The following is a 16,390-nucleotide window of genomic DNA, read 5'->3' as shown; positions in this document are numbered from 1 at the left end:
CTTATTCTTTTCATAATGAGAAAGAGATTTTAGTAATTTGGACATCGACGCATGGTTTAATACCATGTAATGAAATATATATATATATATATATATATATATATATATATATATATATATATATATATATATATATATATATATATATATATATATATATATACACACACACACACACACACACACACACACACACATATATATATATATATATATATATATATATATATATATATATATATATATATATATATATATATATATATAGATTCCTATTACCACAGCAATTTTCTATTACTCGGCGCATTGTAGGTAAAAATATTATGAGCAAAACACTGAACGCAGGAATTTCTCTCTGTATTTTTCCCGAGTTGTTGTAATGAGTTCCTGTCATGGACTCTAACGTGGAAAGGCGTTGTTGACTGGTGAATTTCATTTATGCCTTATCTGCCATTAACAATTTCTAGTTAGCTGTGTACCTTGAATGACTTTGAGCGCGCGCGCGCGTGTTTACGACAAATGGCAAATGGGCAGACAGTCTAATAACCCTGTCTTGACCCAGTCCCTCTGGGACTGAAAGAATGAGGCGGGTTTGGATCTACAGTTTTAAATCCTGATAGTGTTGGATGGAAGTCTGTGGGAATGATTGCCTTTGCAACTGAAACTTATGTACGTACCTCAGTGTTACTTAATCCAGCGTAAAGACAACCATCACTGACACTCATGTTTTTTCTTCCCTCTGTCAGGAACACCTTCGTCATCTGTTGACCGAGTATCCCGACGTAGACAGTGGAATTGTATCCCGTGCCTTGTCGTTTTCTCACACCCTCCTCACTGAAGAGTCCAGGTCGTTGGGGTTGCCAGATTTCCCCATCGATAACCTGAGCAGCGTCATGGCCTTAATGGTGGGTGTTTCTCTTTTATTTGTTTTTGCTCGTGACTCTTCTATTTGCCAGACTCATTTTGACTCACTCCCACTTTCCATCAGACCACGAAGTTTTATTTTGGTAAGTTGATTTTTCACAAGCCAGGGACGTTGTCCTTTGCTTATAATCCTCCCCTTTATCCTGGGTGGGATGCATAATGAGTGCGTGAACACACATGGCAGGTTATGGTTTTGCTTTTTGGGCTCAACGACCAGCAATGCTAGGAACAAAATAAGTAATACAAAACATGCTTTCAGCATTACCACTGGCAATACAATGGTATTGCCAGTGTTAATGCTGAAAGCATATTTTGTTTTATTTCTTTAGTAATTTTATTGGAATACAGAATTTTATATATGTAACTTACCAAGTAATTACATTGCTTATAGTTTCACTCACCGGCGGCTTAAAAATTTTGAAATTCGTGGTAGCGCTAGTGTCGGTGTAGGTGACTAGTCCCTGCCCACTTTCAGGGTATGAGAGGAGTAACTTCAACAGCTCGATTCAGTTGTTTTTCTGCCGGCTCCGACGTTGTTTCAGTTGTGAGCAGTCATCTTAAAATTTGGTTTTCGTTGTTTTTCCTTTTGAGATTCTTTTTTGGGTGAAGTACTGTTAGCGTACTGCTTTTGTGTTTATGTTAGGTTCTCTCTTAGTGAAGTCATTAATTTTCAATGTAGGACATTTTTTCTTCAATTTGACTCACATTATCGATTTTTGACTTCTTAGACTTAGGCCTAGCCTGGTATGTCAGACTCTAGCACTGCAATACTAGGCTCACTAAAGAGAAATATGACTCTCACTCTTATGTGCGTAGAATGTAGAGGACAAGAGTGTTTAGTTGATCAAACTTGTGACGAATGTTCAGAGTAGGATGTAGGATGCTAGAAAATGGAAGGTTGTGGGGTCTCATTTAGCAAAATTAAACAGAGACAGGAAATGTAAGACGACTGCTAGAGCTGGAAAACAGACAATAGATAGCAAGACAGTAATTAGTTCTGCTGATGATGATATTCCCGCTTTACCTTTACCTGCTCCTGCTTTGTCACCTGTACCCAGTTCTCTGACTATTCAGCCTAACTCCTTTACCCGACTCAAGTCGAAACTCGTACATAATTATGATGTCAAAATGGGGTTAATTGTGGATACTGTGACTCAATTGGGTGCTTCAGTGTGTGCCCTTATGGACAAAATGGAAAAAAGTGCTAGTGTTAGTGAAGTGCAAGTGGAGGTGGTGGCTGCTCGTCTCGCTGAGGCTCCTAGGCAAAGGTCACTGGCTTACTCACCTACACCCGCAGGAGCAGTCATACTAAAGGCCCAAGGGAGGTCAGTGGGGTCTACCCATGGGCAGTTGTCGCCTTGATCAGACCTGTTGCAACTTCCCAGGTCGCAGCAAAGGATAGCCATTGGAAAGGCATCCAAACAGAAGTGAGTAGGCCATCCTTAAGTTCCGAGGTTTCCAGCCCCGAGAATAGGCCGCTGGCGCTTCAGTGATGAATCATAGCCACTGAAAAGGCCCACGGCGGACACGGTCCGCTCCTCTCCAGTGCCTTACAAGAAATTTAGGGAGACCCTGCAGCAGCCTTCTTGTAGCTTCTGGGATTCCCCAGAATGTTTTCTCCAGTGTATCCTGTATGTGAGGCCGAGCTTTTGTCTGCTCCAAGATGCTTCTCGTCATCTCACGGGTGCCCAGTAGCGCCCGAGCTCCCAAGAGCAACCAATCTCCTAGCAACACCCGGACACTCTGTATTTCCCAAGCCCCCATTACCACTCAAGTGCCTGCTAGTGCCTGAGCGCCCATTACCTCCCATTCCTCTAGTTACTGGCTGAGGGTTCCTCAGCTACCACTCTGTTGGTCACCGGCCAGTGAAGAACGAGAGGAATTGTTTCCTAGAAATTCATTTCTCGCTATAATGTGGTTCGGATTCCACAATAAGCTGTAGGTCCCGTTGCTAGGTAACCAGTTGGTTCTTAGCCACGTAAAAATAAATCTGATCCTTCATCCCCCCTAGGAGAGCTGTTAATCAGCTCAGTGGTCTGGTTAAACTAAGATATCTCATCACACAAATGCCCTTCAGCTTTCAAGACTCCAGCTCAGACGCCTACTGCAGACACAACAGACCCATTGCTAGCTCCCATTCAGCATCAGCTTGAGGACATCTTAAATTTGCTCTAGAGAGAGCTGCCTTTTTCAGCCCAGGCCCCTCAAGATTTGCTTCTATCCCTGTTTCATTGGAGGATGAAGGTGAAGTTGGTGAAATGGATCAGGGCTCCCCTCCGACGGCTTACACAACTTTATTGACATACTTGCTGCAGAACTTTCAGGGATTCTTCTCGCCTCTGGCCCCAACCTCCCCGGTTTCAAAATTTCCATCAGTGACAAGCCTACTGAAGATTGTGCTTTCATCTTCCGCTAGGAAGGCTCTCAGTGATCTGGACGGCTGGCTCTTGGAGAAGAGAGATCAGGGGAAGTCTTCCTTCAGCTATCCTCCCTTTCATCTTGTGCGCTGGAGGTATTCTTCATACGAGACCAAAGAAGCTCCCTCACTGGGAGTGGTTGCCTCCTCCCAGGGGGACTTCTCAGGACTTACTGACTCATCTAGGAAGTCAGCCTTCGCCGCCGCTAAGGTGATGTTCTCCCTTACAGAACTTGACCACTTTTTGAAGGACTTGTTCAGGATCTTTCAAGTTTTAAGATTTTTTGACTGGTCGGTGGGGGCCTTAGTCCACAAGATTAAGAATTGCTCCTTTCTCCCCAAGGAAGTCGGATCGGATTGGCTGAATGTCCTGTTGTGCACAGATAGTGGCATCAGAGATGGCTCTCAAGAGTTAGCCTCTCTCTATGGGATGGGATTTTCAAGGAAGAGAGAGCTGTGGTGCTCATTTACTACGAAGAGTGTCACAGCTTCTCAGAAGTCTGCCCTATTGTATTCTCCTCTCGATCGCAGCACCTCTTCCATAAGTCTACTGTCAGCGACATTTCTTTGGGACTTCAGAAGAAAAGTACACAGGACCTAAAAGCTCGCTTATCTAGACGTCCCAGGAAGTCTCCATCGACTAGTACCAAGACCAATTCTTCACTTCAGCCTCTGCCCTTTTGAGGTGGCAGACCCAGAGCTCAGTCTAGGCCTAGGACAAACCTGTGCTTCTTGTCCCGACCTTTTAGGAAGCCCTCTTCCAAGCCTGCTGCTCAGAAGTGAGGATCCTTTCCTCCATGCACCTGTAGGAGCCAGACTCCTCCATTACTGGGAGAGGTGCAGCACAAGAGGAGCGGAGGAGTGGAGTGTGTCGTGCTGTAACAGGGCTACTCCATCCAATTCAGGGAGAAGCCCCCATTAGCCAACATGCCTATCACATTGACTGCCTACTCAGCAGGATCTGAGAAGTATTCTGCCCTCTCCAATGAAGTGTCAGCCCTCCTCAAGAAGGCAGCCATTGAGTAAGTTGAAGAAGTCCAGTTGGACAGTTTTTACAACCGTCTCTTCATAGTCCCCAAGGCATCAGGGGTTGGGGGCCAGTACTGGAGGTAAGCGCCTTGAATTTTTTTGTCGAAAAGACAAAATTCAAGATGGAAACAAGTCACTCTGTCTTGTCATCCATTCACTGGGGCGACTGAAGGACTACTATAGACATGCAAGATGCCTATTTCCATATTCCTATGCTTCCAGAATCTAGGAAATATCTGTGTTTTGTGTTTCGCAACAGAGTGTACCAGTTTCAGGCCTTATGCTTCGGCCTTTTGACCACTCTGCAAGTGTTCACACAAGTCCTTGCTCTGCTCTCAAAGTGGCTTCATCTGATGGGGAAAGACATCTCCATCTTCTTAGACAATTGGCTGCTTCGATCATATTGAAGGAGAGGTGCATGGAGGACCTTCGGAAAAACCCTCGTTTATCAGAAGAGTTGGGTCTGCTAATCATCCTTCAGAAGTCCCAGCTAGTTCCATCACAGACAATTCTCTATTTGGGGATGATGACAAACTCTCAGAGTTTTCAGGTTTTGCCACCACCCAAAAGAGTTCAGTCATGCCTGAAGAAAGTCGATGAGTTCCTTGCCTGCCAAACCTGTTCGATGAACCAATGGATGGGCTTTCTAGGTACCTTAGCCTCCATGGAGCAGTTTGTTTCCCTAGGAGGGCTACATATGAGAACTCTTCAGTTTTATCTGCAGGCCAGCTGGGACAGGAAAGCACATCCAGACACATTTGTCTTTCTGATATTTCAAGAAATCAAGGAGGATCTCTGGTGGTGTAAGTCAGAGGGCAGGCTTTCAGAAGGGAAGTCCCATCTTCCTTTGAACCCCAACCTAGACTTCTATGCAGATGTGTCAGATCTGGGTTGGGGAGTGCTTCTAGGCACTCAAGAAGTGTCAGGAACTTGGTCCCAGGAGCAGATTCACTGGCACATCAACCTCAAGGAGCTGACGGCAGTTTGGCTGGGCCTTCAGCATTTTGCTTCAATAGTCTGCAATCAAGTAGTGACCATACACTCGGACAGTACTACAGCCCTGACGTATATCAAGAAGCAAGGGGGACTCATTTGTTCTCCCTTTGCCAAGAAGCAAGAACCCTCCTTTTATGGGCAGATCACAACCAGACCAAGTTGGTGACGTGGTTCATCCAGGGAAAGCTCAATGTCCTTGCAGACAAGTTCAGCCATCACAGTCAGATGCTCCCCACAGAGTGGACTCTTCATCTTCAGGTGTGTGAGGATCTGTGGAAGCTGTGGGGAGACCTCTTATAGATCTGTTTGCAACATCCAAGAATCATTGTCTGCCAGTCTTTTGCTCTCCAGTACCAGACCCTCTAGCATGGGCAATGGACACCATGCTACAAGACTGGTCAAACAAGGATCTCTACACCTTTCCCCCGTTCTGCATGATATGAGAAGTCCTCAACAAGTTCCGCAACCACATGAACACCATGATGACTCTAGTGGGCCCATTCTGGCTGCGACAGAAATTGTTCCCAGATCTCCTCAAGCTGCTGAGGGACTTCTCGAGGTTGTTACCACAGGGACCAAGTCTGCTCAGATAACCCCACTTCAGGCAGTTGCCTTGACAGGGTTCAGACTGTCAGGAAACTTCTCAAACAGGAGGGGTTTTCAAGAGCAACTTCAGAGGTTATTGCCAAGTGAAGGAGCTCCTCTTCCGACAAAGTCTATCAAGCCAAGTGGACAATCTTCAGAGCCTGGTGTAGAAGACATGACATCTCATCTTCTAAGGTGTCTGTAGCAAACAATGCCAAATTTCTCCTGTACTTGAGGACATCTGGGGCCTGTCCTCCTTATGATCAGAGGATACAGAGCTATGCTGAGTTCAGTGTTTTGGCACAAAGGTATGGATCTCTGCTAATCAAGACCCATCCGATCTCATTAAATCCTTCGATACCTCCAAATCCAAGGGGCAAGAGGCCGTCTCTTGGAATCTGGACATAGTTTTGAAGTGGCTCTCCAGACCCCGCTTCGAGCCTCTTCATTCTGCTTCGTTACAAGATCTTACCAGGAAACCCCTGTTTCTTGTGATGTTAGCAACCACCAAAAGGGTCAGTAAAGTTCATGCTCTTGACAAGAGAATGGGATTTTCCCAAGGTGATGTCATATGTTCCTTCACCCTGGGTTTTTTAGCAAAGAGTGAAGACCCAACCAAGCCCTGGCCTCGTTCCTTCACTATTAAAAGCCTGATGAAAATACTAGGCCCAGATGAGGAGGGGAGAGTTCTGTGCCCAGTGAGAGCACTGAGGTACTACTTGTCCAGAGCGGAAAAGATTCGAGGTCCTACGAGTAATTTGTGGTGCTCTGTTAGGAATCCATCTCGTGCCCTATCAAAGAACGGCTTGTCTTTCTTCTTGAATGATCTGATCTCTGAGGGCCATTCTCAGGTTGGAGAAGAGGCTTTAACGTCCATCAAAGCTAAAGCTTATGAGATCAGAACTGTCTACACGTCTTTAGCCTTCAAGCACAACCTGTCTCTATCATCAATTCTTCAAGAGACTTACTGGAGGTGCAAGTCTATCTTTGCGACCCATTATTTTCGTGATGTGGAAACTACTTTTGAAAATTATAGTACTTTATGGCCGTTATCCGTGGCTGGCATGGTGTAGGGGGAGGAAGCATAGGAAACCTTTCTTCCTTCCTTTTCTCTTCGCCTTAAACTTGGGTGTTGAGTCGTAAGGGGAGCCTGGGGGTACTGTGTACCTGGAGACCCACCAGTCTTAGCTTTAATGGGTGGGTGGTGTTTTTATATTTTGTGGTGTAGGTGATGCTTGTGTTCATTGATTCTGGTCATTTGGTTGGTCAGTATGTGCCCAGGGCAGGGGCAACTGGCTTCTTGTTTACTTTGTTAGTCGCCGGGTTCATCCGTTGCCGCAAAGTACCCACTGATATAGAGGTGCGTCAGGCCAACTCGCCACACCCTACATAGTTAAGATGAGTGCCGACCAGAGGCAGTATCTACCTGCAGCAGCTCTCTTACAGGTAAGGAATGACAGCCATTGTATCAGTGCTAATTTTGCTATCCTCTAACTCATTATCATCCATAATGTTTTGGGGTAGTTAATCCATATATCCCACCTCCGTGTCAATTTGGGATTCAACAATGTAATTACTTGGTAAGTTACATATAAAAAAAATGACATTTTATGATAAAATAGTTTTATATATACTTACCAAGTAATTAAGAATCAAGCCCTCCCTCCTCCCCTCATATGGAAAGAAGGGGAAAAACAACTGAATCGTGCCGTTGAAGTCACTCCTCTCGTACCCCGAAAGTGGGCGGGGACTAGTCCCCTTCACTGACACAAGCGCTACCACGAACTTCAAAATTTTTAAGCTGCCGGAAAGTGAAACTATAAGCAATGTAATTACTTGGTAAGTATATTAAAATTTATTTTATCATAAAAATTTCATGGTTAATTTTTTCATTCAGTCATCAGAAACATGGTACGAAGTGATTGCTATCTCGACGTTATAATAGCAATTTCTCCAGGGTTCATCAAAATGTTCATAAACTGTATATTAGATGGATTTTTTTTATTCTAGTGGTAGTCTGCGCCATGGATAGGTGACAACCAGTAATCACCAAAGTAAGAAGCTCCCTCAGCCATCTGTAGAGGGCATAAACATGGTCAGTTGCTTAGAACTTAAAAACATACCTTATGAGTATGATGTGAGCTGTGGACCAGAACGAGGCCTGAGAAGTTGGCCCACAGAGTGAGAAGAGATAGAAGTGTCTATATTCAACACTTCACTCATGTCACTACAGTAGAAGGAGCCACTTATAGATATTTGTATTTAGTTTCTCTGTTAACTTTTCATCATCTAATGGTGGAGTTTTCTTTACGCAAAGTTTTCTTGTTATTAGTTGCGAATGTAAAACAAAATAATCTTGGTTTCTCCTCCAGAGCAAGTTTCCTAGAGTGGATCCTGGTCACGCCATTTCAAGATTATATCCGTACAAAGCCTTCTTAGCACCGGAAACTCATAAGTCTGTGGAAGAGATTTATTCGACATTTGGTTTAACACCCTCTGAGGTAAGTTGTTTGCAGGAGTTTGGATTGCCTGAAACAGTAGTAGGAATAAGTTTTTCAACACCTGCCTGTCTGCTTTTCAAGGCGTCTCTCTTGGCTCATCAGAATGCATTAGATTCCTCGAGTGGGTTGCTTTTATCAAAGAGCTTCTGCATACTTTTCTCCTTTGCTTTGAGAATTTTATGCATTACGGTGGCATTTTCAGATTTATGTAGTACAGTCGACCCAAATTGTAAACCTTACAAGTATATATAGTCTCGTGTGTATTCCCTCCTTCATGTTTAATATTTAATCAAATAAATTTAAGCTACCGTGCAACATTTCTGCTATGAATTCAGTCTCAGGGCTTGCGGTCTTTTAAAACCAAATATTTCTCAACTCTTGAAGTTCGCTAAGTTATTTTTTTCATTTTATACCACATGTATAGTTCATACTGTGCCTCCCACCATCATCATTATCACTAGTCTAGTAATTTCTCCTCATTTCTTTCATGCTGCAGCTACTCTCTTCCTTAGAGTTCTCTCAACTGTCCACAAGTAACAGCAATTTTCTGACTACCAAGACCTGCCCGTCTTTCATAACAGAATTATTAACTCCCCTTTCTTCCCCATGTGTTCATTTCAGACATAAAAAATCTATTAGATTTAAATTTTTTTCAAATCCTGGGCTCCTCTTGTATACCATATATTTTAATCGATACAGAGTACAAAACTCACCCCTATACCTTTGCTACAATAACTATTTGGCTACCTATCTTCTTGAATTTTTTTCCTCTGCTCCCTCCATTACTGTTATAAATAGCAAAAAGACTCTCTGCTAATCCTTGATGGAAGCCAACATCCGTCTCAAATACTCCTGTTACATTTGCCGCTGTATTCACTGTATAGCTCTAGTGTTATGGTAGAGTAATTTCACAAGCTTATTAAGACTTTTGGTATCATCTGCCCTTGGAATGCCCATTTGATTGTTTGTTTCAGTGCTTTGTCAAATGTCTATTCAAGATCCACGAATATGTAGTATAATCTCTTTCTCTTTGCTTGCCAATTTATGGAGCTGTTGTCTTATAATAAGAATTTTATTGGTATCTTGGTAATGCTCAGTCAAAAATACGTTTTGTAACCATTGTACAAGAGAAATAAGAATATATAAGAAAATATAATTGTCAAAATTTCAAAACTGGATCATTTATTTGTGCGCAAGTATCCATTCACGCTTTGAGTAAGCTCTGCTAAAGATAGTCACTTCCCAGGTTGCTATGCCATTTGGGCATGAAGCAATTGTTTTGCACTTGTCAGTTTAATCAAGAATCCTTTTTTCAGAGATCTAGTGCTCAAATTTTGAACGAGGTCAGGGGTGTAAGACCTCAAGATGAATCATCAGTGGCCGAGTTAACAGTGAAAGTGGAGGGCCACGAGGTTGTTTTACAGGTAATTTTTATGTCGGTTTGATATAGACAAACTGTATTTCACACGCTATATCTTGATACATAAGATAAGTTTAATCGGTTGACTAATGCAGAATTTTACCTAATTTTTCATATTGCCTTACTTAAAAAGTTTATATGACTGAAAATAAAATGCAGTATTTTAATAAGTAATCATTGTAAGTAATTATTGTTGCTGTTAGTACTAAAAGATTTTCTGCTATAACTTCTTGAAATTTTCCGTACCGGAGCTGGGGGAACCCTCGTTTCTTGACAGTTGTGAAGAGAATTGAGTATTGATTTGTAAATTATTGCAGTAAATATTGGCAGAGGAGAGGTAGCAAGAAAGTCAGGATAACTAGGTGCAGTAGGTGATAGAGTTCCATTAGAGTTAATGCGTTCTAATAATTGTAAGAGGTCGTTTCTTGACTGTTATCAAGAAAAATATTTTTTTGATGAAAGAAACACCAAAGAATGGAAGGTAGTGTGCAAGTCAGGTTTTTCATCCCAAAAGAGAAAGCAATATCACACATCAGCAACATATCCCATAGTTGCTTTCGTGTAGTTCAGACAGAGTATCTGACATTCATTTTTACATAAAATAATCTACAGTATTTGAATACTATCATACAACTTAATCAGTTGTGAACTGTTAACCTTAGCCAGGGTGCATCATGCAGTACTTCATTGTCTGTAAAACGTTAGGTGTCATTAGTGTGAATTTCTGACAGGGCGATACAAACACTGAGAGGCTTGGTAACTTTGTTATTTCAGCTTTTAAAACTGAGAGGCTTTGTAACTTTGTTATTTCAGCCTTTAAAACTGAGAGGCTTTGCAACCTTGTTGTTTCAGCATTTAAAACTGAGAGGCTTTGTAACTTTAATTCAGCCTTTAAAACATAAGGCTTTGTAACTTTGTGATTTCAGCCTTTAAAATTAGGAGGGTTTGTACTTTATTTCAGCCTTTAAAACATGAGGCTTTGTAAGTTTGTTATTTCAACCTTTAAAACTGAGAGGCTTTGTAACTGTTATTTCAGCCTTTAAAACTAAGAGGGTTTGTAACTTTATTTCAGCCTTTAAAACATGAGGCTCTGTAACTTTGTTTTTTCAGCCTTTAAAACTGAGAGGCTTTGTAGCTTTAATTCGGTTTTTAAAACATGAGGCTTTGTAACTTTGTTATTTCAGCCTTTAAAACTGAGAGGCTTTGTTACTTTATTTTAACCTTTAAAACATGAGGCTTTGTAAGTTTATTATTTCAGCCTTTAAAACTGAGAGGCTTTGTAACTTTGTAATTTCACCCTTTAAAACTGAGTGGCTTTGTAACTTTAATTCAGCCTTTAAAACATGAGGGTTTGTAACTTTGTTATTTCAGCCTTTAAAACTGAGAAGCTTTGTAATATTGTTATTTCAGCCTTAAAAACTAATAGGCTCTGTAACTGTTATTTCAGCCTTTAAAATTGAGAAGTTTTGTAACTTTGTTATTTCAGCCTTTAAAACATAAGACTTTGTAACTTTCTTATTTCAGTCTTTAAAACAGAGAGGCTTTGTAACTTTCTTATTTCAGCCTTTAAAACTGAGAGGCTTTGTTACTTTATTTCAGCCTTTAAAACATGAGGCTTTGTAACTTTGTTATTTCAGCCTTTAAAACTGAGAGGGTTTGTAACTTTGTTGTTTCAGCCTTTAAACCTGAGAGGTTTTGTAACTTTATTTCAACCTTTAAAAAGCGAGGCTTTGTAACTGTTATTTCAGCCTTTAAAACATGAGGCTTTGTAACTTTCTTATTTCAGCCTTTAAAACTGAGAGGCCTTGTAACTGTTATTTCAACCTTTAAAACTGAGAGGCTTTGTTACTTTCTTTCAGCCTTTAGAACATGAGGTGTTGTAACTTTATTTCAGCCTTTTGAGCATGAGGCATTGTAACTTTGTTATTTCAGCCTTTAAAACACGAGGCTTTGTAAATTTATTTCAGCCTTTAAAACTGAGAGGCTTTGTAGATTTGTTATTCCAGCCATTAAAAATGAGAGGCTTCATAACTTTAATTCAGCCTTTAAAACATGAGGCTTTTTAACTTTTTTTTTTATTTCGGCTTTTAAAATTCAGAGGCTTTGTAACTTTATTTCAGCCTTTAAAACATGAGGCTTTGTAACTTTGTTATTTCAGCCTTTAAAACATGAGGCTAAAATAACAGAGTTACAAAGCCTCATGTTTTAAAGGCTGAAATAACAAAGTTACAAAGCCTCATGTTTTAAAGCTGAAATAAAGTTACAAAGCCTCTGAGTTTTAAAAGCTGAAATAAAAAAAGTTAAAAAGCCTCATGTTTTAAAGGCTGAATTAAAGTTACGAAGCCTCTCATTTTTAAAGGCTGGAATAATAAAGCTACAAAGCCTCTGCATTTTAAAGGCTGAAATAACAAAGTTACAAAGCTTCGTGTTTTAAAGGTTGAAATAACAAAGTTACAATGTCTCATGTTTAAAAGGCTGAAGTAAAGTTACAACACCTCATGTTTTAAAGGCTTAAAGAAAGTAACAAAGTCCCTGGGTTTTAAAGGCTGAAATAACAAAACTACAAAGCCTCATGTTTTAAAGGCTTAAATACCCAAGTTACAAAGGCTCATGTTTTAAAGGCTGAAATAAAGTAACAAAGCCTCTCAGTTTTAAAGGCTGAAATAACAATGTTATAAAGCCTCTCAGTTTTAATGGCTGAAATAACAAAGTTACAAAGCCTTATGTTTAAAAGGCTGAAATAACAAGGTAACAAAACCTCTCAGTTTGAAAGGATGAAATAACAGTTAGAAAGCCTCTAGTTTTTAAGGCTAAAATAACAAGGTTACAATGCTTCTCAGTTTTAAATGCTAAAATAACAAAGTTTCAATGCCTCATGTTTTAAAGGCTGAATTAAAGTTACAAACCCACTCAGTTTTAAAGGCTGAAATAAAAAAGTCAAAAGCCTCTGTTTTAAAAGAAATGAAAATAAAAAGATTGTAAAAGCTGTTTTAAAGGCTGAAATAAAGTAACAAAGCCTCACGATGTAAAGGCTGAAATAAAGCACCAAAGCCTCTCAGTTTTAAAGGCTGAAATAACGAAACTTACAAAGCCTCATGTTTTAAAGGCTGAAATAACAGTTACAAAACCTCATGTTTTAAAGGCTGAAATAACAAAGTTATAAAGCATCATGTTTTAAAGACTGAAATAACAAAGTTACAAGGCCTCATGTTTTAATGGCTGGAATAACAATGTTACAAAGCCTCATGTTTTAAAAGCTGAAATAGCAAAGTTACAAAGCCTCATGTTTTAAAGGCTGAAATAAAGTTACAATGTCTCTCAGGTTTAAAGGCTGAAATTACAAAGTTACAAAGCCTCTCAGTTTTAAAGGCTGAAATAACAAACTTAAAACATGAGGCTTTGTAATTTTGTTATTTCAACCTTTAAAACTGAGAGGCTTTGTTACTTTATTTCAGTCTTTAAAACGTGAGGCTTTTTAAGTTTGTTATTTCAGCCTTTGAAACTGAGATGCTTTGTAACTTTTTTATTTCAGCCTTTAAACCTGAGAGGCTTTGTAAGTTTATTTCAGCCTTTAAAACATGAGGCTTTGTAACTTTATTTCAGCCTTTAAAACATGATGCTTTGTAACTTTCTTATTCCAGCCTTTAAAACATGAGCCCTTTTGCCCTTGTTATTTCAGCCTTTAAAACATGATGCTTTATAACTTTGTTATTTTAGCCTTTAAAACATGAGGCTTTGCAACTTTGTTCTTTCAGTCTTTAAAACATGAGACTTTGTAACTTTGTTATTTCATCTTTTAAAACATGAGGCTTTATAACTGTTATTTCAGCCTTTAAAACTGTGAGGCTTTGTCGTATTATTTCAGCCTTTAAAACATGAGGCTTTGTTACTTTATTTCAGCCTTTAAAACTGAGAGGCTTTGTAACTTTTTTATTTCAGCCTTTAAAACTGAGTGGCTTTGTATATTTAATTCAGCCCTTAGAACATGAGGCTTTGTAACTTTGTTATTTCAGCCTTTAAAACTGAGAAACTTTGTAACTTGTTATTTTAGCCCTAAAAACTAGAGGCGTTCGAACTGTTATTTCAGCCTTTAAAACTGATAGGCTTTGTGACCTTGTTATATCAGCCTTTTAAACATAAGGCTTTGTAACTTTGTTATTTCAGTTGTTAGAACTGAGAGGCTTTATAACATTGTTATTTCAGCCTTTAAAACAGAGGCTTTGTTACTTTATTTCAGTCTTTAAAACATGAGCCTTTGTAACTTTGTTATTTAAGCCTATAAAACACGAGGCTTTGTAGCTTTGTTGTTTCGGCCTCTAAAACTGGGAGGTTTTGTAACTTTGTTATTTCAGCCTTTAAAAATGAGAGACTTTGTAACTTTTTTCAACTTTTAAAACATGAGGCTTTGTAACTTTCTTATTTCAGCCTTTAAAACATGAGGTTTTGTAACTTTTTTTTTTATTTCAGCCTTTAAAACGCAGAGGCTTTGTAACTTTATTTCAGCCTTTGAGATATGAGGCTTTGTAACTTGGTTATTTCATCCTTTAAAACTGAGAGGCTTAGTAGCTTTATTTCAGCCTTTAAAACATTAGCCTTTGTATCTTTGTTATTTCAGCCTTTTAAACATGAGGCTTTGTTACTTTGTTATTTCAGCCTTTAAAACTGATTGCCTTTGTAACTTTATGTCAGCCTTTAAAACATGAGGCTTTGTAACTTTGTTATTTCAGCCTTTAAAACTGAGAGGCTTTGTAACTTTTTTCAGACTTTAGAACATGAGCTTTTGTAGCTTCGTTATTCCAGCCTTTAAAACTGAGAGGCTTTGTAACTATTTCATCCTTTAAAGCACAAGGCTTTGTAACTTTGTTATTTCAGCTTTTAAAACCGAGAGGCTTTGTAACTGTTATTATAGCCTTTGAAAGTGAGATTTTTGTTGTATATCTTTTTTAAAGTTGTAGGATAATCTTTTCTGATGTCTATAGATCTTGTTCAGTATACATAAAAAAAAAATAAACTTGGGAGCTGATAGAGAGCAAAATTCTTTTGTAAAATTAAGGATATGCAGCTTTGATGGATGTAAAAGGGAAAAATCTTGTTTTCTTTCTTGTATGTCATTTTCACAAGCGCCTGTTAAGTATCCTTGATTGGAATGAATTACTTTAGTACAGTACTCTATGAAACTTGTGATGAAAATATAAAGTACTCAGAGCACCTAATTGCACCTCATGATGCACTGAAAGCATTGCTAAAGCTTCTCTGTGGCCTCCCTTCAGCCCTTAGTTGCACCCACATTTTAGCCTTTTATTTACCTCCACTCACACTTCCTTTATTCCGGCTCCCTGTCCAACCACTCCAACTCCCTCTTTTTACTGACTTAAGCACTGAATGGGTGAAAGTTCCCAAGTGCTTGGCTTTGTAGCCTAATTTTCGTAAATCAAATATAAGTACAATAGCATATTTTCATATAGATGTTACGGTTCCGGTTCAAGCACCACGGCGCTGTGAATATGACATTTGCTTTCCCCGGGATTTGCCATCTTATACTTTGGCTACCGTGAGGGTTGCAGTGAAATCAGGGTCGTTTACGAGCAGTATCAAACCTACCATTCTGAAGGGAAATGGGGTGAAAAAATTGAATCTATTTAAGGACCAGATTGAATGAGATTACTCTTAAAAGTATTCACATCTTTGCTACTGTTTAAATCTCGAGATTTGGTGTGAAAGGTTCAAACGCTTTCATTTAATGTAAATATGAGTTAAATGAAGAGTTTTGTTTCACTCTGAGTAAAAATAAGCAAAAATCAAAGAATTAACAAAATATATTTACATGTACATTTCCTAATTGAGAAACTTAAATATCAAAATAAAAGCTTAAAACTATCCTTTGGTATATATTGCTCATACCATAAAGTATGAGAACAAGTGTATGAATCACTAATTTTGACTATTTTCATTTTTTCAGATGCTTAATAAAAACTAGTGTTGATATTCAAATTTCATACTTTTTAAGGTTACTTCAGGAAACAACTGGGAAAGTCATCCACCACCCTTTGTCTTGACTCCTTATCATCATGAAATCTTATCAGAGATTCTGCAAAGTCACAGTGTCTCAGATTTTTGCATAATTGGTCCTCGAGGTTGCGGAAAATCAGCAGTTGTCACCAAAATGGCCCACATGCTTGGCTATCAAACAGAACCAATACTTCTTTATCAGGTATGCAAATATATATATTTTATAATTCATTAGGACATAATATTTCATCTAATTTTGTTGAGATACTGTATTACCAAAGCCTTTTACCGTATTTTCTTGGGATACCTGCAAAGCAAAGAAAATTCAATATTAAAGGGTATTTGTGGACTAACATTGAGTACTGTGTTAAAAAGTCAAGTATGAACTAGTACGAAACCTGTCATAAAATATTCTCACACATGCTAGCAACATTATATTATATATATATATATATATATATATATATATATATATATATATATATATATATATATATATATATATATATA

The 16,390-nt window shown here is 39.0% G+C and overlaps 1 protein-coding gene across 2 annotated transcripts in view; it reads left to right on the top strand.

Moving 5' to 3' along the window:
• Nucleotides 1-16,390, top strand: part of LOC136847477 (von Willebrand factor A domain-containing protein 8-like) — a 608,720-nt gene that overhangs the window by 341,529 nt on the left and 250,801 nt on the right. For both annotated transcript variants that reach the window (XM_067119213.1, XM_067119214.1), the window contains exons 2-5: nucleotides 747-905; nucleotides 8,323-8,451; nucleotides 9,768-9,875; nucleotides 15,879-16,082. In XM_067119213.1, coding sequence (XP_066975314.1) covers nucleotides 894-905; nucleotides 8,323-8,451; nucleotides 9,768-9,875; nucleotides 15,879-16,082 — 453 coding nt within the window. In that variant the 5' untranslated portion in view covers nucleotides 747-893. The remainder of the gene's footprint in view (nucleotides 1-746; nucleotides 906-8,322; nucleotides 8,452-9,767; nucleotides 9,876-15,878; nucleotides 16,083-16,390) is intronic.

The sequence above is a fragment of the Macrobrachium rosenbergii genome, chromosome 16 (assembly GCF_040412425.1).
Source record: "Macrobrachium rosenbergii isolate ZJJX-2024 chromosome 16, ASM4041242v1, whole genome shotgun sequence".
Classification (NCBI taxonomy): Eukaryota; Metazoa; Arthropoda; class Malacostraca; order Decapoda; family Palaemonidae; genus Macrobrachium; species Macrobrachium rosenbergii.
Note: the sequence above shows the minus strand (reverse complement) of the source record. Positions and strands in the feature narration are given on the sequence as shown.